General features: G+C 43.8%; 4 protein-coding genes and 1 long non-coding RNA gene across 9 annotated transcripts; 3 read left to right on the plus strand and 2 right to left on the minus strand.

Moving 5' to 3' along the window:
- The first annotated feature begins 208 nt into the window (after nucleotides 1-208).
- Nucleotides 209-7,159, plus strand: nmt2 (N-myristoyltransferase 2). 2 transcript variants are annotated; one of them, XM_027009486.2, is made up of 12 exons: nucleotides 209-352; nucleotides 1,525-1,642; nucleotides 1,862-2,006; nucleotides 2,375-2,493; nucleotides 3,091-3,182; nucleotides 3,663-3,779; nucleotides 4,324-4,494; nucleotides 4,667-4,775; nucleotides 4,921-5,091; nucleotides 5,199-5,366; nucleotides 5,502-5,639; nucleotides 5,928-7,159. In XM_027009486.2, exons 1-12 carry the CDS (start codon nucleotides 243-245, stop codon nucleotides 5,946-5,948), a joined length of 1,479 nt encoding a protein of 492 aa, XP_026865287.1. In that variant the 5' UTR covers nucleotides 209-242; the 3' UTR covers nucleotides 5,949-7,159. The 2 variants fall into 2 exon arrangements, with proteins under 2 accessions (XP_026865287.1, XP_026865288.1); XM_027009487.2 differs by lacking the exon at nucleotides 209-352 and adding an exon at nucleotides 387-1,294.
- A 542-nt stretch (nucleotides 7,160-7,701) lies between these two features.
- rpp38 (ribonuclease P/MRP 38 subunit) lies at nucleotides 7,702-8,848 on the minus strand. The gene has a single exon (XM_027009468.2). It carries the CDS (start codon nucleotides 8,605-8,607, stop codon nucleotides 7,741-7,743), a length of 867 nt encoding a protein of 288 aa, XP_026865269.2. The 5' UTR covers nucleotides 8,608-8,848; the 3' UTR covers nucleotides 7,702-7,740.
- A 1,174-nt stretch (nucleotides 8,849-10,022) lies between these two features.
- Nucleotides 10,023-12,476, plus strand: acbd7 (acyl-CoA binding domain containing 7). Its single transcript, XM_027009537.2, has 4 exons — nucleotides 10,023-10,149; nucleotides 10,720-10,837; nucleotides 10,939-11,001; nucleotides 11,393-12,476. Exons 1-4 carry the CDS (start codon nucleotides 10,138-10,140, stop codon nucleotides 11,464-11,466), a joined length of 267 nt encoding a protein of 88 aa, XP_026865338.1. The 5' UTR covers nucleotides 10,023-10,137; the 3' UTR covers nucleotides 11,467-12,476.
- LOC118241488 lies at nucleotides 11,681-13,734 on the minus strand. The gene is made up of 2 exons (XR_004776124.1): nucleotides 13,646-13,734; nucleotides 11,681-13,302 (listed from the first exon to the last, which is right to left on the minus strand). It is a non-coding gene; the product is annotated as an uncharacterized LOC118241488 (long non-coding RNA).
- On the plus strand, nucleotides 13,714-23,281 carry crot (carnitine O-octanoyltransferase). 4 transcript variants are annotated; one of them, XM_035526685.1, is made up of 17 exons: nucleotides 13,714-13,791; nucleotides 15,537-15,659; nucleotides 15,846-15,970; nucleotides 16,265-16,446; nucleotides 16,952-17,076; nucleotides 17,164-17,272; nucleotides 17,936-18,029; nucleotides 19,157-19,282; nucleotides 19,639-19,740; nucleotides 19,827-19,910; nucleotides 20,097-20,204; nucleotides 20,361-20,491; nucleotides 20,580-20,703; nucleotides 20,821-20,899; nucleotides 21,219-21,312; nucleotides 21,517-21,636; nucleotides 21,795-23,281. In XM_035526685.1, exons 2-17 carry the CDS (start codon nucleotides 15,545-15,547, stop codon nucleotides 21,913-21,915), a joined length of 1,839 nt encoding a protein of 612 aa, XP_035382578.1. In that variant the 5' UTR covers nucleotides 13,714-13,791; nucleotides 15,537-15,544; the 3' UTR covers nucleotides 21,916-23,281. The 4 variants fall into 4 exon arrangements, with proteins under 4 accessions (XP_035382578.1, XP_035382576.1, XP_035382577.1 ...); XM_035526683.1 differs by lacking the exon at nucleotides 13,714-13,791 and adding an exon at nucleotides 14,994-15,189; XM_035526684.1 differs by lacking the exon at nucleotides 13,714-13,791 and adding an exon at nucleotides 14,994-15,121.
- Nucleotides 23,282-23,368: the final 87 nt, after the last annotated feature.

A 23,368-nucleotide genomic window follows, 5' to 3' on the forward strand; every position in this document is an offset into this window, starting at 1 on the left:
CTCCATAAATTCCTCATCTTTTTTGTGTTTGGCTTTATCATTCCATAAATGTTTATCTTTTTTTTTGTGTTTGGCCTTGGTTGAGCATGGCTCTGTTGCAGGCGATGTCTGGCCTACAATTAGTAAGACGACTTTTATTACTAACCGACAGAGGGTGCTGTTTCCCCGGCTTGCCACAGTGATGGTCCCGCGACTGGCGTACCAGCTCTCAGGCACGTCTGAGTTCTTCTCCCTCATTCACGATGGCGGAAGACAGCGAGTCTGCCGCCAGCCAGCAGAGTCTGGAACTGGATGACCAGGATACCTGCGGTATCGATGGAGACAATGAAGAGGAAAATGAACACTTGCAAGGGTAGCGCTTTCATTATTATTATTTTCATTGCAAAGCGTGAAAATACCTCTAACTTGAGTTTCTTACGAGCGTGATAATGGCCAGGGTGGCGAACAAGGCTCCCTACTTGGCCAGCTAGCTAGTGGCTAACTCGAACTAGCCCTCATGTCACACAGGCAGAACATCCTCGCCAACTGTCAACAATTATACGGCTAGCTGGTCGGGTCATTTACAGATAATCGTCACTGGTGTTGTGATTGCCTGCAAATACGTTCCGACAGTGCAGGTGTTGGGCAGCTGACCAAGATCTATAATGAATTAACTTGGCTTGGTGTACAGTGATGTCTGCTTTGTGACCAGGTCATATGAATGCTTTGTGCTAGCTAAGAGAAGCTAGCTAAGCTACGCTAGCTCGATAACCACTGTAACGGCCCACGTTTGAATGAAAGCCTAGCAAGCTCGCTGTAGCAAAGAAAGATGGCTAGCTATCTGTGGAAAACAGTTTGGTGTTGTTACCTGGTCAACGTTAACAGCCGCCACGGCATTAGTCTTAGAGCCTATTAAGTAGCTTATACTGCACATTTGAGCAGGTTAATTTAGCTATCTATCTTACTAGCAAGCTAGCGTGAACTAACTTAACAGCTAGTTAGATACATGGCTGGTTAGCTGGGTAAGTTACGGGTCCTGCGTTGGGTTATTGAAGCCACTAGCAGGCTAAGAATCACAAATGGGCAAATAATTATGTAAGTATTCAAGGTAGCTAGCCAGCTTGACTAGCTACAAATAAACTTGCGTCTTCGTGCATTAGCTGCTTGTTGACAGTAACGGCAAGATAATGGCAATGGCAGCCCAGTTACTGAAATACGGGTCCCCTGTTGTTAGGCAGATCACGGCTCGTCAGTAGCTCAGCTACCCAGCTACCTCGACACGGGGCGAAACTTCACACGAACCCGCAATACTTCGGTGTGTTCGGCAATTTATCACGCTACATTGGTTTGCTATATGAACTGTGTTCATTGTTGCTGTCAGTTAGAGCCAAGGTGTAAGGCGTGTTGCACGTAGAAATAGCGTCAGGAACCATTCAATATTCTAATTCCTCAGGCAATATTGTGCCTTGTAGTTGAATGTTAACAGTGAAACCTCTGTCTACATGGTGCAAACACGTCGCCCGCCGATTATGCTGTGTTGCGAAGGAGCCCTGGTGGAGACCTTGGCGCAAAGAAGAAAAAGAAAAAGCAGAAGAGAAAGAAAGAAAAACCCAGCTCAGGTGGAACCAAGTCTGATTCTGCCTCTGATTCTCAGGAGATAAAGGTTCCCAACACTTCCGGCTGTACACATTCCTGTACCTACCACGCAACTCGCATGCGCACACATGAAAAAATATTGAACATATAGTATGGTCCAATGACAGTAATCACTTACTGTAGCGCTTCCTTTATTGTTAGTGTTTCAGTTTAAGATAAATACGAGCCTGCTCAGATTGACTCATGCTTGGGAATTTCACCTGGTAATGTACTCTCTCCTGATCAGAATCCAGCCATTCCCATGCAGAAGCTCCAGGACATCCAGCGTGCCATGGAGCTCCTGTCCACCTGCCAGGGACCTGCCAAGAGCATAGATGAGGCCACCAAGCACAAGTACCAATTCTGGGACACCCAGCCTGTTCCTAAGCTCAGTAAGTTCTGTTTCCAAATCATTCTCAGATATGTAATTCAGGAGCTACTGAGTGATGTATTCTGTAGCTCGGTCTTCCAGATCTACCTTTTAAAAGTATTTAAGTGTTTTGAAACAAAACATTTCATGAGAACCTGTGGTAGGATCCAAAGTTATTAAGAATAATGCTGCTAGAAAGCATTCATTGTTTATAGTATCAGAGAATATTAGTAACATTTGAACTTTGTTTAGCTAAAGGTTAGTGGATGGTTTAATTAATTAAGAACAAGTTCAAGTTTGGTTTATTTGTCACATACATAGTCATACACAGTATAACTCGCAGTGAAATGGTTGAGAGTGCTCTGTCCATGTGATACTGTTTTGTCACAGATGAGGTAGTGACCAGTCATGGGCCAATCGAACCAGATAAGGAGAATGTCAGGCAGGAGCCATATTCCCTCCCCCAAGGTTTTATGTGGGACACACTGGATCTCAGCAATGCTGAAGTCGTAAGTGTGTGTGTGTGTCTGGGTTTCTTTATTTCTTAATCTATGTTCATTGGATCTTATGCAAGAACATATTCATATTCCTATCCTAAGTTTTTTCTACTTTTGTTATGAAGTTGGTTCATATGACGTTGCCGATAGATCATATGAGTGACACGTGGGCAGCGGTAGCTCAGTGGTTAAGAAACTCAACTTGTAATTGGAAGGTTGCCAGATCAAGCCCACCACCCCCAGGTTGTCAATGTTGTGCCCCTGAGTTGAACTCTCAGTTGCTCAAGTTGCATTCAGTCATAATAATAAGTCACTTTGGATAAAAACGTAAGCTAAATACTGTAAATGAAATGAAATGCGCTGGACAGCGGTTGTCAGTAACACCATCAAGGGCTGTGAAATGGCATAAATGAATTTTATTCATACAATTCTAAATACCAGAAATTCAGTGAATGCTAGATGTTTCTCAATTCAGTCATATATCATGTGATTTGTGCACGAGGCCTGCTGTCTGTTTAGATGTGTGTGTTTAGGCAGACTACTTTTTCAGTGCCTGTTAAAATGAATGGAGTCCAAGCATTTCTGTTTCTCCTGTTTTGTCTGCTGCAGCTGAAGGAGCTCTACACGCTGCTGAATGAAAACTATGTGGAGGATGACGACAACATGTTCAGATTTGACTACTCTCCGAACTTTCTCAAATGGTACGTGAGACTCAAGTGGCTTATCGCGTTTCCCCCTATACACAGCCTCACTCCTTGTTCTGTTGCTTTGTTTCTGTTTGGCAGGTGAGAATGAAATGTAAAGTTAAAAGGGCTTGTAGGAAATGCGCAAAAGAATATGTAAAAAGCGGATTAAGGAGTGGCTGGTTAACCAAGGAAGCAGTAATCTCTTTATAAATGCCACTAGCCACGTCTTTTTAGCTTAGTTTGGGGGGTGTGGGTTGTGTGAGTGATGTTATTTTGTTTGAGATTTAGCCATCATGACCAACAAATTGAAACTCGATTTTGACAGCCTGTAACCTATATATCACAAAAGCCTAGTAATGGTATCATTTTTATTAGTCTATCCAGTATGTATACGTCACACGGAGCATGGAGGTATAAACCTGCTTGATGGTGCTGCGCTTTAAAGGTCCACCTTCCGTTTGTCTGTGTTTTGTCTCCCCCCTCTGGATCCACTAGGGCACTGCGCCCCCCTGGCTGGCTCCCTCAGTGGCACTGTGGCGTCAGAGTGTCGTCCAATAAGAAGCTGGTGGGGTTCATCAGTGCCATTCCTGCAGACATCCACATCTACGATACGTGAGTTCGTAATCTGAAAGTGTTGAGGTCTGACGGTTTCTGGTCCTGCTGATGGTTTAAAAAGATGGGACAAATCAAAGCCATTAATGTGCACAAGGACACAGCTCTTTAAATCCTTCATCGAGGTCCAGGTCCTATAGACTTTCCACCCTCCCATTATCTCAGACTCAGGTGTGAGGATACATTGGCCAATCAGTTACATTTACTGTTCCGTTAACATCCAGAGACTACAAAATCCAGGATTCGATTTAGATTCAAGGTCCATGTTTGGATGTATTTTTAGTTACAGCAGATCTGGAAGGCATGACTAAATAACAGCAGCAGCTGTCTTTGTTGAGGGTTCTTCTCTATGGACAGGTTGTTGCTCTTCACTTTGGGAATGTGATCGCTGGTGATTCCAAATCACACCAGGTGTGTTGGCTGTTTAGCCAGCCTGAATCCATGCAGCAGAATGAAAAGATTTCCTTTCCAGTGAGAGAAATATAGGCAATTTTAAACTCTATCTTTTGTATTCTGTCATTCACTGCGTCTCTCTTTATTCCAGATTAAAGAAGATGGTGGAAATCAACTTCCTGTGCGTGCACAAAAAGTTGCGTTCAAAGCGCGTGGCTCCGGTTCTGATCCGAGAGATCACGCGGCGGGTCAACCTGGAGAGCATCTTCCAGGCCGTGTACACCGCTGGTGTAGTGCTGCCCAAACCTGTCTCCACGTGCAGGTATCGGCCAAAACCCCAAAATGTGGTTAATGATGAATGAAAGATAATGGGGTGCTTGTATCTTAACGCAAAATAGCCACGCCAGCCTGTACTCCTTCCTAGCACCGTCGGTGTTTGTAAAGGGAAATTTTAACACGCACATTTTTCCGTTTCACCATTTCCTGCTTTGCAGGTACTGGCATCGCTCTCTCAACCCCAGGAAGCTTGTTGAGGTGAAATTTTCACATCTCAGCAGGAACATGACACTACAGAGAACCATGAAGCTCTACAGGTTACCTGATGTGAGTAGTTGTGTTCACCTTCTTGCAGTGTGTTCCAAGGCTGTGAGGATGTTGACGAGCACTGGTCATGTGCTACATTTTGAAAGTACTTCTTTATGCGTTGAAAATTACTTTAACATTCTCTCGCTCCCCCCCCCCCCCCCAGTGCACGCGTACCCCTGGCCTGAGGCCCATGGTGGCCTCTGACGTGAAGCAGGTGACCGCGCTGCTCCAGAGGTACCTGAGCCAGTTCCACCTGCGACCTACCATGGGCGAGGAGGAGGTGCACCACTGGTTCCTCCCACAGGAGAACATCATCGACACATACGTCGTGGAGGTAAGATGCACCCACGTTCCCACCCAGGCGCAAACCTCCACCAGCAAACGGCACGTGGCTGCTGGTTTGACCGCGGTTCCATCTCCCTCTCTTGCTCCCTGGGTCAGGGTCAGGGCGGCGTGCTGACGGACTTCACCAGTTTCTACACGCTGCCATCCACAGTGATGCACCACCCCTTACACAAGAGCCTGAAGGCAGCATACTCCTTCTACAATGTGCACATGGACACGCCACTTATAGACCTGATGAACGACGCACTCATACTCGCCAAACTAGTACGAGGAAGTATTCAGTTTGTGATAACTGTTGAATAAGTGACATGTCTGTGCTAAATACGTTTATTATCTGTGACTTTGGTTGCCAGAAGAGTAATGCCTTTTTTTTTTTTGCTATCTCTGTCCCCATTACAGAAAGGCTTTGATGTTTTTAATGCTCTGGATTTAATGGAGAATAAGACTTTCTTGGAAAAGCTCAAGTTTGGCATCGGAGATGGGAACCTTCAGTATTACCTTTACAACTGGAAATGCCCCCCCATGGACCCAGAGAAGGTGGGCACACCCGGCTGGAACATTCCACTCTTCTGTTTATTCATGGGGAGCTTATCAAAAACCTGTGTGAAACTAGCTGATCCAGAGCGACGTACAAGGTGCTTTGTCATCTTGAAACAATCATATTGCCATGAGAATGCCTGACGAGATTTGGGGAGTTGGGCCTGGTGTTTTAGTGTGCAGGAGATCTGGGAAAATGCGATGCTGGCGTTTAAGCACTATGTTTGTGGGGGAGCTTCTCAGCCTTCACGTGCTGACTGGTGTTCCCTTTCTCACCTCTCTTCCCAGGTCGGTCTTGTTCTACAGTAACGAGCTACAGGCTGGCTGATACCAGAGGTGGGCGGCAAAGACTTAAAAAAAAAAAAAAAAAAAAAAAAAAAAAAAAAGTCCATTCAAAGTGAATGAGTTCCATCACACAGCTCTTGGGTGTTATTTTGGTTGTGAGAGTTTTCTCTCAGTTTTTCTCTATACATAAGAATGTGACACATCAGCATCTGACCAATTTCTTCATACTGTATCAACACACATTTACACTTTAATTTCTTAAAACTCCTTTAAACTGTCGTCATTTTATAAAACGCACACATATGCACGGCTCTCTGATGATTGGTTACGTTCCAAACCCCCCCCCCCCCCCCACACATTCTTTTGAAGGTGCATTAATGTTCGTGTGGGAGAACTAGCATCCAGATATTTATTGTGTTTTGTGGTTTACAAGGGATTACAGGGGACGGGCGCAGGGTCAAATCCAAAAATTTTACAGGGGAGCTGCCTGTGATGTCGCAGGCTAGAAGAGTTCCAGAGGTTAGTCAGTAGGACCAAGGCATATTGCTGGGTACATGTGTGAGAATGAATGTATTGTATTTTTTTTTTAAAGCACATGTTCTACAGGATGCTCCAGTGTGCATCGTTACGCTCTTTTTCATCGTTTGGAAGGAATGTGAATCGTTTTAAATTTTGAGTTTCATGTTTGCATTTTAAACGTTTGTGACGCCAGATGTAGTTTTCATTCCATGCACTCCTGCGTCTTTTATTTCAAACAATTCTGATATTTAGAATTGTATTTAAGTTAAATGTTTGGGTTTTTTTTTTTTAATTGTCAGTATTATTGATAATGACAGCATCCATCACACTGAAAGTAGGATAAAGTTTGAATGGTGCAATTATTTTAGCATGTCCTGGGATCTTTCATTATACAAGCACAAGAAAATGGACAAAATGAACAATCATGTTTGCATTGTCACTTTGACAATGCTCTTCATCGCTGATGCTTTCCCAGTGCTTTTGGTTATATGCTGCCAAGAAACCTGCTCGTTACAGAAATTAAATGACTTGTCACTGTTACACGGGACGTTCCAGTAGCTGATCATTTCTAGAGTGGATGCCACCTGTTCTGCTTCTGTTCTTGCTGGCAGCGATGTATGGAGAGTCTGCAACAGTGCTTTTCAAACAAGTGCTTTTAAAAACAAGCACACCTCCAGGTATGCTTATAAAAAAAGGAAGGAAGAAAAAAAAAAAAACTACAATCGTACATTTAAAATCATGAGCTTGTTTTTAACAATGATTTTATTCCCGAGGTCCAGGGCGCTTTGCGAATATCAAGTTTGTGTATGCTGTCCTGAAGCTTGCTGTATGAACTGAGCATGATGTGGATTTTTTTGCTGATGTGTATGGTCCAAGAATTTACAAGTCACGCTGGTGAGAACACCTGAAGTACTTGCCTTATTTGAAAGGTCGTTTTTTAACTATCAGATGTAGTTTTGAAATGACACTCAGCTTTGTCTTTCTGAAAACGATATTTTTATTGAATTCCATTGCAGGTTATTTAACAAATTTAAAGAAAATTGTACCAGCACCATGTCAAAAACGGTGGCCTCCCAATTATCTAATTGTTAAATATACATCGAAAAATACCAGCATGGATATTTGATTCAATAAAATCTGAAACAGACAAACACACACGCTTCAGTTATTCTTGCGAGCTCAACCTGATTGGGGGGGAATAGCAACAGTAGTTCGTAAATGTCAACAACGTATTTAAGAAACTGAAAAACATGACTGTTATAAACAAAGGAAATATTGTTCGGTCATTCAACAAGGATCAAGCCATCGGTGTTCTCTTTTGCTTCGTTTTCGTTCGCTTCGTTTTACGGATTTTGGAGGGATTCGGGATGATTTTCTTTACTTTCAGGGGCTGGAGCAACACTTCTGGCGCCTCTGCAGCCTCGGTAGAAAGTTTCCTCTTTCGCCCCTTCGCCGGGGCTGAGTGGGACTCTTCAGGCTGCTGCTCCGCTCCCTCCGAGCGCGACTCTCCGGCTCCATCGTTTCCAAGTACAAATAATTTCCTTTCCGTAGGAACCCAGGCCACGTCAAGCCTCGGTACTTTTGGTGCGATAGCATCAACGGTGTCTGCGAACTTGTCGGCCCCTCGCTTGAAGCCCAGCGCCAGAACGCTGTCAAGACCGAGACACCCCGAAATTGTCTTACTTAAACCAGGCAACTGGCACGCCGGCACCGATCTGGTCTTACTCAGTGGGATCAGGTGACTCGTCATATGCGAGGGCTTGACCGAGCTGCACACCATCAGCAAGCTAAGTTCGTTTCTCTCTAATCCTTTGGTGACCTCGTTGATGCCGATCGCCAGTTGTTTTCTCATATCCCGGTCGGTCCAGCTCCCCGGTGCGGTGGTCGCTTCTATACACTTGATCTGCTGAGACGATTCACCGGGGCCACTGGGGGACGTAGTTGGCTCATCCGTCGTCTTTCGTTTTTGCCATTTGCGGACGACGCTCACGCGTCTTTTCTTCAAACCAAGCGTGTCGATTTTCTCCTTCACCGTCTTCAGAATGAATCCCGCATGGCCCTTTTCTAGGGGCGTCCATTTAAGGTCGTACGGGTTATTGAGGGACGTTTTCACCGGGATCGGCTTCTTTTTCTCCTTCTTCATTCCCTTCCTTGGCGTGGCCATTCTGCTATCATATCACGCAAACGAGATACTTAAAAGCCTACACTGCCACGTAAGGTTTAACGACACGTCGTTAGCATCTTAAAAACGATGGACTGGTGTACAGCTATCTGTAAAGTGTTTTTGGAGTGGTTAAGTAGATTTTCATTTAGCAGCCCAAATCTTGTTTCCATATTAGCTAACGTACACGGGAAAACTCTCAGGGCGCTACCATTTTTAGTCCTTCTTCTGCGGTTTCACATTGTATTGCGCGACATTGTGCTGAAATGCATACCGCCACCTACTGTTTGTCCGATAGACTATACTGAGCGTATGCCATGAAACGGTCTTGAGTTTGCGTTGGCGCCGCAGAGTCTCAAGACAATAAAAGACTAGACAGCAAGCGTCGGGAAGTCTTGAATATGCTCACTAATTAATTTTTCATGCAGATGATATCGTACGTGCAAGAATGAATTGTTCTGCTCTGGCACGGTCTGTTGTGCGTTCTGTCTGAATAGCCTACGGAATCGTGGAGTTTTAGCAGCTTGGTTTCATGCTTTACAACACACGGACTAAATTCAACGTTTGAGCCATAATATTAAGATGCGTAGTAGGCCTTACAGTCTAAATTACAACAATAATAAACTGTTCGCACAGGCGGATCAGACAATAGAAGATGCAGCAATAGAAGACGCAACTCTGAAATGATCTGCCACATCTATTCCATGTTCTAATAATAGCGTAAACGCGACAGGTTAAGCCTCGGCACGGAAGTAACTCTCATCCCTTTTCTCTCTTCGCACACACGGGAGAGGAACCAATCTCATACTATCATAAAACCAACTAATGACAATACTGCAATAAGCAACGAGACAAAAATCCAGGTTTCTAACACAGATTTTTTTTTTAAACAACTGTCTTAGCTTCATAGGCCGTGCAGACCATAAATCATTCAAAAAAAAGTCCAACTTGATATTTTTGGAACTCTGGACACTGTTATGCCAGCTAGTCTACAATTTAAAAAATCAACCAATCGCTCGTTCTGTCCGTTAAATTTTATTTTCCCTATTTTGGCATCTTTAGCAAGATTCAACCAAATGTAAGAGCTAAATATTTTTAAGTCACTGTAGAACTGTACTTAAAAAACCAAGCACTCGGAAGCGTTAGATACGCCGCAGGTGATCGTGGCAATGCGTAGCCCATGTTAACACAACCGAATGAGATTTAGCCATAGTGAGTCAAACCTCTGGTGAATGATTAGGTGACGCGGGACGTGCACGATTAAGAAATGGATTTAACAAATGCTTTATTTATAAAATCGCGAGTCATTCCGCATTTGGTCCGAATCACTAGTGTCCCAAATCGGACGTAAATCCACCCAATCTGGCAACAAGTGGTGCTCAAACTGAATTTCTACGTGTCACAGGCTATTTTCTCAACCAATCAGTTAGCACTGCGGCGCCCGGAGATGCCGTTAGGTCGTTGGCTGTGATTCATCGGCAGACCGACGCGACACTGAGAAGACTAAGACGCAGAAACCACTCGTCTACGAAAATGCCTTTGCAGGTAGACTATCTCACTTTTCAGTTTTAACCCGTTTGTACAGATATAACGCGTTTTCTTCAGCTATAGGGCGGCAGGGCTGTCCTAACTTCAGTCGTTCTACCTTGCCCTATAATAATGGAATACACGTGCAGTGTTACTTCACTAGGGTTACTTATTTTTGTTTGCACGTTTCGTTGGAGATTTGACATGAAATCCACTTGGACGAGAAATTCAAATTTCATCTTCATCTCATCCCGTTCATAGCCTGATTATGCGCGTTCTGGGCGGTGGGGAGGGTCGCGGGCACGCACGCACGAACGACTGTTTGTTGGTTGTTTAGCTGAACAATATATCGCACATAGTAACCAAGCAATGATCGTGGGTCGGCCGCAAAGAGTTGACTTAGTGAGACCAGATGTTGGAAAGGGATCGTATGTCCACTGGCTGATTGTACAGTACTAAAAAGAATTAAAATATTGTGTGCTTTTGAAGCTTCGTATAAATAGCATTAATGTCAAATGCATATATATGCTAACATGAAGGTAAAGGTACTCAAAGGTGCTCAAATAATTAATCACCATTTGTCCCCAGGCTGAATTTGAACAATATGCAGAGGATGTAAAGAAAGTGAAGACCAGGCCATCTGACCAGGAGCTGCTGGACCTATATGGCCTCTATAAGCAGGCTATTTTTGGGGACATTAATATTGGTGAGACCTTATGCGCACTAAATGTTCAAGCCTTTTATTAAGTGTGTAATTACAGTGTGTGAAAACAGCATACCAAAAGGTGTCCATTCTGTTCCATACAGATAGACCCGGAATGCTGGATATGAAGGGGAAGGCCAAATGGGAGGCATGGGATTCCAGGAAAGGTACAGGAATGCTGCACTGGACACTCTACATTATCTGATACAATCCAGGCCTCAGGGACCCGAAAGTGCAGTCCACGTTTTTGGTCCATCCCAGCTTCCAAGCAATCAGGAACACTCATTACTTGGCACAGCAGGACTAGGACAAAGCAAAAACGTGGACTGTAACCATGGTGAATTGGGACTTCTCAGAGAACCAGGTGGGGAAATACTCGTAGACAACAGCCTACACTTTCACCTAATATTATCAACAATTGTGTACAAGGTCTACATTTGCACAAAATGTTTTTAGAAACATGGCAACTATATATGTAGCTCTTTAAAGAAGGTGGCCCTGTCAGATCTGCATGTTGTGCTATATCTCCTGCTGAATTTTCCGTTATTTCTTCATCAGGCATGTCCAAAGAAGATGCCATGACTGCCTACATTGCCCTGGCTAAGGGAACCATTGACAAATATGGAATGTGATGACCCAGGGTGCTCCAGTATCTTAGAATACACTTACGTAGTAGCTAAATAACAGCAGTCCAACTTACACCCGAGGCCTCAGAAAAGGATGATAGTTGTCCACATTTTTTTTTAGTAAAGATAAAACTATGATATAACATGTTATTTCACATAAAGTCTGCTTACATGAACAAGCCCTCTAAAGATGAAGAATCAGTGAGCACTTATTTACTGATTTGTGTAGTAGAAAGCACTTAATATTCAGCTGTTCTCTCAGGTTTGTAGACAAGAGTATCAGTGGCTGACACACACACACACACACATACACATACACACACACACACACAAAAAAAAAAACCATTAAAAAATAAAGGCCGCTTTGTCTCTCTCTCAGCAAAATAATGTTTTCAGTGAGACGTTTTTGGCAATCAAGCCCTGAGCTGTGGACGCATGTGGAATGACAGATCTGGCCCGCCCTTTGTCCGGGCCCTTTGAAACTACCAGCGCAACCACCATTCATTCGCTTATCCAGACCTTACTGGACTGGACTGTTACAAAGTCCATCACAACTGCATACGATCACAACAATGGAAAAACATGAAATGTAATACACACATGGCATTACCATTTGATAGCGACATATGGAATTCGTTCCAAAATTAAAAGCAACCCCACTACTAAATTGTTTTCATATCATTTGATCTTTACTGAAAAACTAAACATAAGACCTTACAATTAAAAATGCTGCATTTGTGTCAGAATATAATAGCATACAGTCCACCTTAAAATGTAATCAAAGCTGAACTATATTGCTTTCTACTTCAAACGTATATGCCTCAGTGAAATACAGTCATTACAACTGAACACAGTGAAATGCATTGGCACACTACACTTCACTTACAGTGATATGCCTATAACGTTCAATGGAAAAGATCCATTTCGTAGTCGCTATACATTTGAATTTGTGTTTACTGAATGAATCGCCGATTTTGTCTCATAAATGAGTGCAAACCACCCTGAAATTCAGGCAACTCTCAATTCTATCGCATTCCACTGTGGTGCTGTGAATGTGCCAATACAAGGCTCCTAATGACCTCTTAGAAAGAGCATTTAATGTCGCTAACGCAACTAAACACAGGTAGCAGAAGGCACACAGCAATATAGACATTGAAAGTCTAGAAAACTATGCATAAGCAATCGTTTATTACACACACAGGTTTTCACCGCTCTGAGAGAATATGGTCTGACAAATTTTCCCACTTCAAGCCATCAGCCATTCATCAGTGTGTTTTGTGACACAGGAAATCTATGTTCAGACACGATATGGTACAATGCAGTCACATTAGATAAATGTCATACCATTAACAAATAAATGCATCATGTAATGAAGGCTAAACGCAACCACCCTAACTGGGGCTCAAACTCTTAACAGGAGGTAAACATGAGCTCTAACCACTGGACCAAAGAGCAAAGCTCTCTGGATAGCAGCAGTCACACCATACTCCCTTTCAGGGCAGTGACAGTCTCCAGCGCAATGAATTCACCTCCAGGGAAGACCCCTGTGCGTGACAACGTCCAGGTGTCCCCCCGCACCCAACTGCCTTTTCCATCAGGGCCACACCCTTGCCCCTCAATAAGGGTCTTCACACTGGCCTTCACTGGACCCTCACAGCAGGGGTGGGTTCATCAACACGAAGGCTCCTGATGGCCTCGCCACCGTCTGTGAGGACTCCCCGTCGGAGGATGGCGTGATCCACAGGAATACCAGGATTTACACAGTTTTGCATCAAGGACGGAGCACGGGTTCACCACACCGACAATACAGGACACCTCCAGTTTACCGTGCTCAACTTATAACTAAAAATGGTGAAAATAAAGAAAAGAGGAAATATATGGTTTTAAAAGTAAACACCAGTTCAGCACTCTAATGTTCCTCAAACATTAACAACCAGACCTATTAATTAACGCTAGGCTAGGCTTCAGTACCAGAATTGAAAACTATTCATCAATTGAGCCAGCATACATCTATCAAATGAATAACACGCCCAACTCCCCTCCCCCCACTTCCTGTTCTACACCCCCTTAAATACAGGAAGCCCCACCCCAGGCTACCGAATAGCAATAAAACCAATCTCAATATAATACAATGTCCATGTCAGTCCTGTGCACAGTTCAATGGCCATTACATCAATACATTTACCTGTAAATATGAGCCTTTATTGACTAAGTCCTTTTCCCCTCACAGGTCCTCTTCGGCAGCTCCCCCTACCCTCGTACGGCCTTGGGACCTTTTAACCTGTACAAGAGTTGGAGCTGCTCCAGCTTCATTTGGAACAAGGGTCTCAGGTAGGTCTATGTCTTTGGATCCCTGCATCAGGTATCACCGATGCCCAGTTGGTAACATGGTGATTGGGCCGGGCTCTGATTTCCTCACACGTTAAGATGTAAATAAACATACTATGAGTCTTTTCACAGCCCATGTTATTTTATTCCATGTTTATTTGTGCACTTTCTGGATACTAGTTTTGAGGCTACCAAAAAGCACATGAGTGTCTAAATCCAACTTGCACTTCTGTTAGTGGGATTTGTTTTCCTCTTGGACAGAGGTGTTCAACTCACAGTCTTCAAGATCCTGGTCCTACAGACTTCCCACACTCCTTTTACCTAAGAGTCAGCTGTGACCACAAAGTAGTGAACCAGTTACATTAACCAACAAAGAGGTATTACAAGATCCAGAACTGGCTTTGGGTTTGATGTCCAGATTTGGACACCACTGTGGGAGGATTTAGCCTTACTACTAGTATCCAGGGTGGTAGTGAAAAAAGATCTTTATTGAACAATATCCCTGTCATTGTCCCTCAGAGAGGTCCTAAGCATCAATCGTTACTTTTATCATAATACTATGCTGCATCTTCAGGACTACTTAGGAAAAATACGCCAGTTTCTTTACCGTCTTGCAGACTAAGGTTTTGCCGCATATTGCTACGATCATCCCAAGGTCAAGGCACTCTCACACACCACAACCAGGCCACAGTGGGGTCCAGACTTCTGCCTTACTGCATTTTCTTGGCTTACACATACATGTTTTCATATCTAACTTTAGCATGTTGCCAGCGAATTCGTGTTCAAACACAGATTGCTTGTGAGGTTTTAAAGTGTTAACATGAATATTCCAAACCGGGGAGAGTAATTTTCAGAATGCTTTCCTTTTATTGGCTGACTACTTGAATCCGGGCGCGTTTCATTTAAATGATATGAAATGCAAAATAAGAGACTTTCTCGCGCGCTCTTTCCCATGCGGTTGGAACTTGCACCACATGACTGCTCATTTCTCATACGACAGATTTTTTAATCTAAAAAAATCTAAGTTTTCATATTAAGTTGGCTACTTTACAATTAGACCAAGTATTTTATTCTTTTTTAATATTCTACAAAATTATTTTGCCTGAATGTTATTGCAGCTATGAAAATAAGTTGGTCCCGCTATTTTGAAAAGCGATTACATAAGCGGCCATCTTGCAGTTGCCAGCGTCTACGGTATTCAACTTCACGCTGTCGCGGTTTTACCGAATATCTAGGGCAAAGGTAACGGGACCTCAGCCCAATCTGAATGGGTTGTTTGGCAGCTCATGGTGCGTCGATATCGAGCAATAACAGCAGTTTCTGTTCAGCATCGGTAATTGTCCCTTTCGAGCACCAAATGGTAACTTTTTCTCTTTGGTGTTAGTTGCATCTTACTTTGAGGTAAGGCAGACTTTGTGTGCTATTCCATACCGAACTTGGAATACCTTTTATCGGGTTTATTCTGGGGTTTGTTGTCACGTAGCTAAATAATGCTCCAGTGCCGTGTATTCACTATATTCAAGGGAAGCGTGGCTTGTCCCAGTATATCTGTACGAACGTGGGTGTAGACGCATGGATCGTGGGTGAATGCGATTTTAAGCCTTACGGAGTTGGACACCACCACTCGATCGGCGAAAGCGTGTTATACGAAACTTGATGCTGAACTGTCTTAAATGTATTTGTAAGACGTAACGTAGTTTTTATTATTATTATTATTATTATTATTATTATTATTATTATTATTAAAGATGAGACAATGGACAACCAAACATTTGAATCCACGGCCGAGCGTACCTTTCAGTACCAGAATACTCTGCCTCCTCTGCCCGTGCCTTCTCTGGAGGGCACTCTGAGCAAGTACTTGGACGCAGGTAAGAGGGTGTTTGTTTGTTTTTGTTTTTTTTAAATTCATTTATTATTTTTTGGTGTTTTTACAACAGCTGCATCTGCAATGACCTGCGTGATTTGAATTCGGGTGGGGGAGCGTAGGCATGCTTGCAACATTTCGGTGGATAAAGAAACGAGAAACTTTTCATCGACTGTGTTCGTTCTTCCAGTGAAGCCGTTTGCTTCCGAGGATGAATTTCGCAACACGGCGGCCGTCGTGAAACGCTTTGGGGAGGGCCTGGGACGGCATCTTCACCAAAGGCTTCTGGAGCGAGCCAAGATCAAGCGCAATTGGGTAACGATAACTCGGGCCATTTTGGAAAAACCTGCTTCTGCTGTGTAAAGGGGATGCAGCTCCCACCTGCTATAGCCAACGGTGATCCTCATGCGAGTCTAGAATTGTAGACACGGGCCCTTTATTCATCAATGCTGTGTATGATCACTGATTTTCGTAATATCCATAAAAATATGAATTATTGCTTTTTATTCTTAACTATGATAATTCCAAAGTGTAGGAATTCAAATGGTAGGAAATTCATCTGACTGAGCCTGACTGATGCACTAGTGACTCCGGTGTTCCCTCGTCCAGCTGGAGGAATGGTGGTTGGACACAGCATATCTGGAGAGCCGCGTTTCGTCTCAGATCTACGTGAACTTCGGTGGTCCTGGGCCCTACCTGGAGCATTGCTGGCCCTCCTGTGAGGGCACCCAGTTGGAGAGGACCAGTGTGATCGTGTGGCTCACGCTCCAGTACTGGGACCTCATCCGCAAGTGAGCAAACAAGAAAACCTTTGGGAATCCGCAAAGGGGAGGCAGATTCGGTTTGTGGTTTCAAAGCTGAATCGTAATTGATCTTGGCCCCTTTTTGGACTAGGAATGCAGCCGTGAGAGCCAATAAGGGAGACCTCCTTTCCTCTTGCGAGGGCCAGGACTAATATCCTGTTGGCAGTGGGATTGGAGAGGGTACAAAAATTTAAACACTGGCAGCAAGAGCTTTTTGAGGTTTGCTTTTTAAAAAGACCTCACAGCCTGGGATTGGTTAACAATGACATAACCCTCCTTTTCCTGCTCAAATTTCCACCTTGCATTAAAGTACAGTTGACAGGGTTCTGGCCTCAGGCATCATGACAGTATGGCTTTGATTTAAGATTATGGAATACAATTTGTGATGGCTGTTCGGACACATCTGATCCAGAATTGGCTGCTAAAATGTGTGTCTGTTGGAAGCTCGGGGTGTTCATCCTTGTGCTATGTGGTTTCTTTCGTGGTGGGTCAGGGAGCGGCTGGCTGTCCATAAATCGGGGAACAAGCCCTTTGATATGGACCAGTTCCGTATGCTTTTCTGCACATGCAAAGTGCCTGGAGTCACCAAGGACACCATCCTCAACTACTTTAAGACAGGTGTGTCTGTGTGTGTCTGTGCGTGTCTATATTATAAAGAAGAAAATGGGGTGTGTGTGTGTTCTGACGTTGTGGTACCGGTTGTAGAGAGTGAGGGACCTTGTCCTTCTCATATTGTGGTGATGCGCCGTGGGAGAGTCTTCACGTTTGATGTACTTTGTGACGGGTGCATTCTCACGCCTCCTGAGTTACTGAGGTATGTCGTTGCCTCAGTCCTATACAAAACATTGCTGGGTTCCTCTGTAAGACTTTCACTTTAAATAACGGCTATAAAGACAATACAAGGTGTATCTTGAATTCTTAATGTCAATTAGCAACATTTTGTACTACAAAGGAAGTCTGATAAGAACCTTGGAGCTCTTAAAGAGTATAAGGCAGCTAATGTAGATGCAAAGAAGACAAAAATATGAATTGGAAGCATTTGTTTCAAATTGTGGATGTACTTGGGCAGGAGTAATTTAGTCACTGAAAAGTTAAACACTTCTCAGGACAGTTGCTAAACGTTACACAACAACCCTCAAAAATGACCTCTGAACTGAATTTTTCCACTGTGACCCAGTTTAAATAATGGTGATGGAGAAAAAAATCGACAAACTTCCTGTACCCAAGGCCAAAGCAAAGTGAGACATTTCCATGCTGTTGCATTAAAAAAAATACATAAAGCACTGAAGTACCTTTCGATCATTGATCCTTACTGACCAAACAACCCAAGACGGTACTGATCTGGGCCCAGGTCCCATCTGCTGTGTTTGATCAGCGTTTATACACTGAAGAGCTTTATAAATGTGGGCCATTCATTTCCATGTTGGCTTTTGTGGGGTGTGCTAGTAATCAGTCGTGTGTGTGTGATATATTTTAGGCAGCTCACCTACATTAACGAGAACTGCGATGCAGAGGTGGAGGGTGAGGATGTGGGAGCCCTGACCACTGAGGAGAGGACTCGCTGGGCTAAGGTCAGACACAGAACTTCCTTCATATCAAAAACGATTTGAACATCGCTCAGCCAATCGGTGTGCAGCAGAATACTGTCCAACCCAAGATAAATGTCCGGTAACGGACAGTAGTTATTTCATTTAATCAGTAGCCAACCTGAGCCAGGACTTAAGCTGCATGCTTATACTGTGATCTGTGTTGGGGTTCTTTCAAATCGGTTGCTTTTCTATACCCAGCTGGCCCACCCCGGTCTCGCTCGCTCGCTCGCTCGCTCACTCACTCACACAGTGTCATGGTGGCGTTAGCATGACTGTTTGTTTATAGTACTGTAACATGGAATGAGCCAAGTACTGAATTGAGCAACGTTTGTTTGGGGCAAATCCATAATCATAGTCCATATAAAAGCACGAGGTCATCAAGCCAGAAGTAAATGACCCGGAGCATGCCGAGAACTCTGAAACCTGAAACGGTCGAAGAGACAAACTGCAAAAAGGAGAGCAATTCGCAAACTGATACCCAAGACAGGAAGACGGCAACCAATAAAGGGTGGGCACATAGGCAGGGACTAAACAAAAAACAAAACAAAACCACCTCACGCTTGGTGCCGTGGCAACTGCGACACCAAAGGGGATGAAACTGTGATCACTACATCACTGCCAAAGCATTAGAATATTGGTGTCAAAGTTGGTTTAAAATATGAACGTAATTGTATTGATGGAGTGATAAAAATCGGCACAACAATCTTTGAGTAAACTGCAGTAACCATATTGATGCAATTAAGTTGTTAATAAGAGAATACATGAACATAATTGGCAGAGAGAACTGCTTGTGTAAAGTCTCTGTGCCTGTTGCATTGGGAGTGGAGGTTGACTTTACAATCATAGAAGTAGGAATGGGGAGGTTATCACCTGCCTCTCAGTGGGTGACCATTTTATTACAGATTTTTAATTCACAGTAAGAGTGCATTTCTCTGAGCTTTGCTGCCATGCAGTAAACACAAAGGATTATTTTCCCAATGCAGGTCTTGGCTCTGGAATACCTTTACAGTACAATATTATTCTGGGACTGCAACACATTTATTAATGGTAGCAATCGCTCTAATTCTGATTGGCTGTTTTTTTGATGACCTCTCCTCCAATCCCCTTAGGCTCGGGAGCACCTGATCTCCATCGATCCTGTAAATAAAACTATACTGGAGACCATCCAGAGCTCTCTGTTTATTATTTCACTGGATGATGCAAGACCGTATTCAACCCCTGAGAACTACACAGAGGTATTTTACGCACACTCCCTAGAGGTCTCGAAAGCTATTTATAGGGCAGAGGTGCTGCATTCCTGGTAGCCAATTATAAAGGTAGCGAGTCACGTGACAGCCTACTGTTATCTAACGTGTGCAGACTGCTCTTTTAGCACAGGTACAGCAAAGTGTTGACAGCAGCCCTGTGGTACAAAAACAGTGTGCTACTGATGAATACGTATGGCGCTCTTGATTAGCGTTTGTGGCAAATTTTATAAACTGAAATGCTGTAAATGTCTCTGTGCTTCTGTTCTCTTTGATTTTTGGCTGCTGGGGTGAATTAAGTGTATTGGTGGCTATGTACTCTCTGACCTGATCTGTCTTTACTGTAGATGACTTTGTTGTCTCTAACTGGAGACCCTACTATCCGCTGGGGTGACAAATCCTACAACACCATCAGCTTCGCTAATGGAACCTTTGTCTCCAACTGCGATGTAAGCTAAGAACATTCGTCATTATCCCAGTCATCTGTTGTCATTGGATATCTTTATTTGTTAAGAGTAATGTAATGTTTTTATAGCATGCACCCTACGACGCCATGGTCCTTGTGTCTCTCTGCTACTATATGGACCAAAAACTGAAAGCAAATGGTGGAAAATGGAAGGTGAGCGAGTGAGTGAGTGAGTGAGTGAGCGAGTGAGTGAGTGAGTGAGTGAGTGAGTGAGTGAGTGAGTGAGTGAGTGAGTGAGTGAGTGAGCGAGTGAGTGAGCGAGTGAGTGAGCGAGTGAGTGAGCGAGTGAGTGAGCGAGTGAGTGAGCGAGTCTAACAAACATCACTGTGTTGCCCATAGGGTTTGGAGACGGTCCGTGCTCTGCCCCTTCCAGAAGAGCTACTATTCACTGTGGATGACCGAATCAGGAAAGATATCGCACTTGCTAAAGAGCAGTACAGCAAAACGGTGAGTCTCATGCATGCACACACAAGACGAAATCTGGCTCTAATTATGTAAAGTAAACCATAGTGCTTCGATTGCCATTATGAATAATACTTTTGCATAAAGTTGACTTAAATGTAAAAGGTCCCAAGTCAGTCCAACACGCGTCTTCGTTTACAGACGCAGGACCTGCAGGTTGTCTGCCGTGCCTTCACTGCCTTTGGGAAAGCGGCGATCAAGAAGAGGAAGCTCCACCCTGACACATTTGTGCAGCTCGCCATGCAGTTGGCGTACTTCAGACAGCACGCCAGGTGAAGCGTCCCGCGGTACAGCGCTAGGCTGGCTCCCGCGGTACGGCACTAGGCTAGCTCCCATAGGCTAAAGCTCTCCCTCCCTCAGGCCCGGCAGCTGTTATGAGACTGCAGCCACACGCCGTTTCTACCACGGCCGCACCGAGACCATGAGACCCTGCACGACCGAAGCACAGCGCTGGTGCCAGCTCATGCTGGACCCCACAGCCAGCGTAAGCGACATCTGCACCTCCTGACGAAATGCAGAGCACGGCTTGAGTCTCCTAATACTACTGATACTCCTTCATTTGGCCGAGTGTGCAGTTTCTAACGCTGGATTTGATCCGCAGGCTGATGAGAAGAGACGAGCACTGTTTGCAGCCTCCAGCACACACAACAAGCTGATGAACGAAGCCCAGAACGGGAAAGGTGGGGGTGTGGGTGTCCTACTATGGGAGCCTAAACGTCAGTTGTTGACTAGTGAAATTCACCAACTCTCTTACTTAAGCATTGCTTCATACATTGTTCATGGGGTTCAGCATATTTTGGGAAATTTACGTACATCAGACTGGATATGGAATCAAATCTGATATCTTTAGTGGGGGGTTACAAAACTACATTAAAGTATATTCAATTTTTATGTCCTACGCATTATAATTGATTTAGAGGTCAAGTCAACTTTCAGATTAGATCATAAATGTAACTGTTGCAAAATTTGTTTTATACTCTTGTTCTGTTATATGCTCAGGCTTTGACAGACACCTTTTGGGCCTTTACCTGATCGCTAAGGAGGAGGGACTTCCTGTTCCTGAGCTTTATTCTGACCCTCTCTATGCTAAGAGGTTTGTCTCAACAATGTCAGCCCTTGGTCAAATTGCCTGTAATGTGGTTAGAGCCTCACTGAGTTTTTAGGCTCCATTTCCTGAATGGTTACCAGAAAGTTTGGCTCATGTTGGGGAGTTGGGTTTGAACTCAAGCAGATCTGCATGTCACCAACCATGCTGGATTGGACTTTCAGGAAATCCTGTTTCTCTTTCTCTGAGCAGTGGAGGAGGTGGGAATTTTGTCATTTCCTCCAGCCTTGTTGGCTACACAACCATCCTGGGAGCTGTCGCTCCAATGGTGCACCATGGTTACGGCTTCTTCTACCGTATCCGTGACAACAGGTGAGCCCAGAAAGTGTCTGAACGTGTGTCTTGGACGTGTTTGTGGGGGGGGGAACGGATTGTGTTCCTGACACAGTAGCTAACACAGTTTAGCTTTTATTCAGGGTGGCAGGTATTAAGAATGTAATTTACCCAGTATGCTTTTCTCCCAATTTAAGGATCGTCATTTCCTGTACGGCTTGGAAGTCCAGTCCAGAGACGGATGCAGAGACGCTTTTCCAGAACTTGTGTACCTCCTTCCATGACATCATGCAGGTCACAGTTCACTCCCAGTTATAGATCAAAGCTTTCTGGGAAATCAAGCCCTTTTTTTGTATTGGCTAGAGAGCAGAAAGGTTTTCACATTTTCATCAACTATCAATTTAGTGGCATGTGGATGAACTAGCACAGACGGACACGTCTTCATTTATAGTTGCATTAATACTTCAGCTAGTCTGCAAAGGAGCTTCATGATTTTATTGCAAATTGGTCAACCATCTGAACATCTTTTCCTTTGACTTAAGAAACTTGTTCAAGGAAAACTGTTGAGATTTCCTCCAATTGTGATTAATTGCATCAGTAACATGTAGTACTATGAGTGAGCGCTAATGGAGTTTGATATGCCTTCAGTTTAAATCAGGAAAGCTGTTCTGAAATTAACCTTTGCACCTGGGCATTAACGGTACTTCTGTCCATTTGAGATCGGAAGTGAGTGGAGATTTAATGCCAAGTTGTCAAGTACTACATACCAGCAATCTGTAATGAGAGCAGAGAGGTATATGGAAAGGATGTTATAATATCAGTTGGGCTTAACTCCAGCAGTAGCTATACTGAACAACCAAATTGATGAGAATTGGGTCTGTGATTGGCCGTAATTTAATTCAATTTTAATATGAAACCATTGAGGATTTGGCTGAAAAATCATTTTTCCACAGAAGTGATTTCAAGTAGTGAATTGGATGGTATTTGCCCCAACAGTGTTTTCAAATTTGGAGTAATTGCCTACCAAATTTGGAATGGGGGTGTTTTTGGATTCTAGCTTTGATTTCCTTGCACAGCAAGGGGATGCAGGGTGAGTGTAGTGAGTTTCCACCATGTCCATCTTGTTACTTACTAGCTTCAGTGAACCAGGTGATGTGAGAAGGAAACACAACTTTCTTCCTTTGCACGTGACGTGCGGCAAACTCACATGATCGTGAAAAACCAGCCAATCTGGGCTCTGCATAACCAAGGATGAGACCATGCATATGCAATGCTCAAACGGCTCACCAGCCACGTTGTGCTCTTAACTGCAGCTGTTCATCCATAGTGGCTCAGGATAGCTTAACATGGGCTCTGTTGGAGCTGGTGTAGAGTAGGTAAGCGATTTCAAAAATCGAAGTGCACTAAAAATCTGTTTTCAATGTCTATCTTGCAAAAACCAACTTTTCCATTCATGCAAAAATCAATGCAAAAAACGCAAACAATGCATCATATGTGAGCTTTTTAAAATGTTCTTCTTCACTGTTAATGTGCTGTTAGTTTGAAATATATACTTTAATTCGCAACACAATTTACCAGCAAAGCTGCACTAAATGATTGCAATTTCTTTTCAATATATTTTTTTGTGTGTGTGTGTGTGTGTGTGTGTGTGTGTGTGTGTGTGTGTGTGTGTGTGTGTGTGTGTGTGTGTGTGTGTGTGTGTGTGTGTGTGTGTGTGTGTGTGTGTGTGTGTGTGTGTGTGTGTGTGTGTGTGTGTGAGATGGTGGCTTAT

This window comes from Electrophorus electricus, chromosome 5, assembly GCF_013358815.1.
Source record: "Electrophorus electricus isolate fEleEle1 chromosome 5, fEleEle1.pri, whole genome shotgun sequence".
In the NCBI taxonomy this organism is placed as follows: Eukaryota; Metazoa; Chordata; class Actinopteri; order Gymnotiformes; family Gymnotidae; genus Electrophorus; species Electrophorus electricus.

Excerpts from the sequence above, each read along its gene's own strand:
- nmt2 (XM_027009486.2), top strand. The coding sequence starts at position 243 with ATGGCGGAAGACAGCGAGTCTGCCGCCAGCCAGCAGAGTCTGGAACTG. Across the intron at positions 2,007-2,374 it reads CCAGCCTGTTCCTAAGCTCA|ATGAGGTAGTGACCAGTCAT; the intron begins GTAAGTTCTGTT and ends GTTTTGTCACAG. Across the intron at positions 2,494-3,090 it reads ATCTCAGCAATGCTGAAGTC|CTGAAGGAGCTCTACACGCT; the intron begins GTAAGTGTGTGT and ends TGTCTGCTGCAG.
- rpp38 (XM_027009468.2), bottom strand. The coding sequence starts at position 8,607 with ATGGCCACGCCAAGGAAGGGAATGAAGAAGGAGAAAAAGAAGCCGATC.
- acbd7 (XM_027009537.2), top strand. Across the intron at positions 10,838-10,938 it reads TTTTGGGGACATTAATATTG|ATAGACCCGGAATGCTGGAT; the intron begins GTGAGACCTTAT and ends TGTTCCATACAG. Across the intron at positions 11,002-11,392 it reads GGCATGGGATTCCAGGAAAG|GCATGTCCAAAGAAGATGCC; the intron begins GTACAGGAATGC and ends TTTCTTCATCAG.
- crot (XM_035526682.1), top strand. The coding sequence starts at position 15,056 with ATGGGTTGTTTGGCAGCTCATG. Across the intron at positions 15,971-16,264 it reads CCAAGATCAAGCGCAATTGG|CTGGAGGAATGGTGGTTGGA; the intron begins GTAACGATAACT and ends TCCCTCGTCCAG. Across the intron at positions 19,283-19,638 it reads CCCCTGAGAACTACACAGAG|ATGACTTTGTTGTCTCTAAC; the intron begins GTATTTTACGCA and ends TCTTTACTGTAG.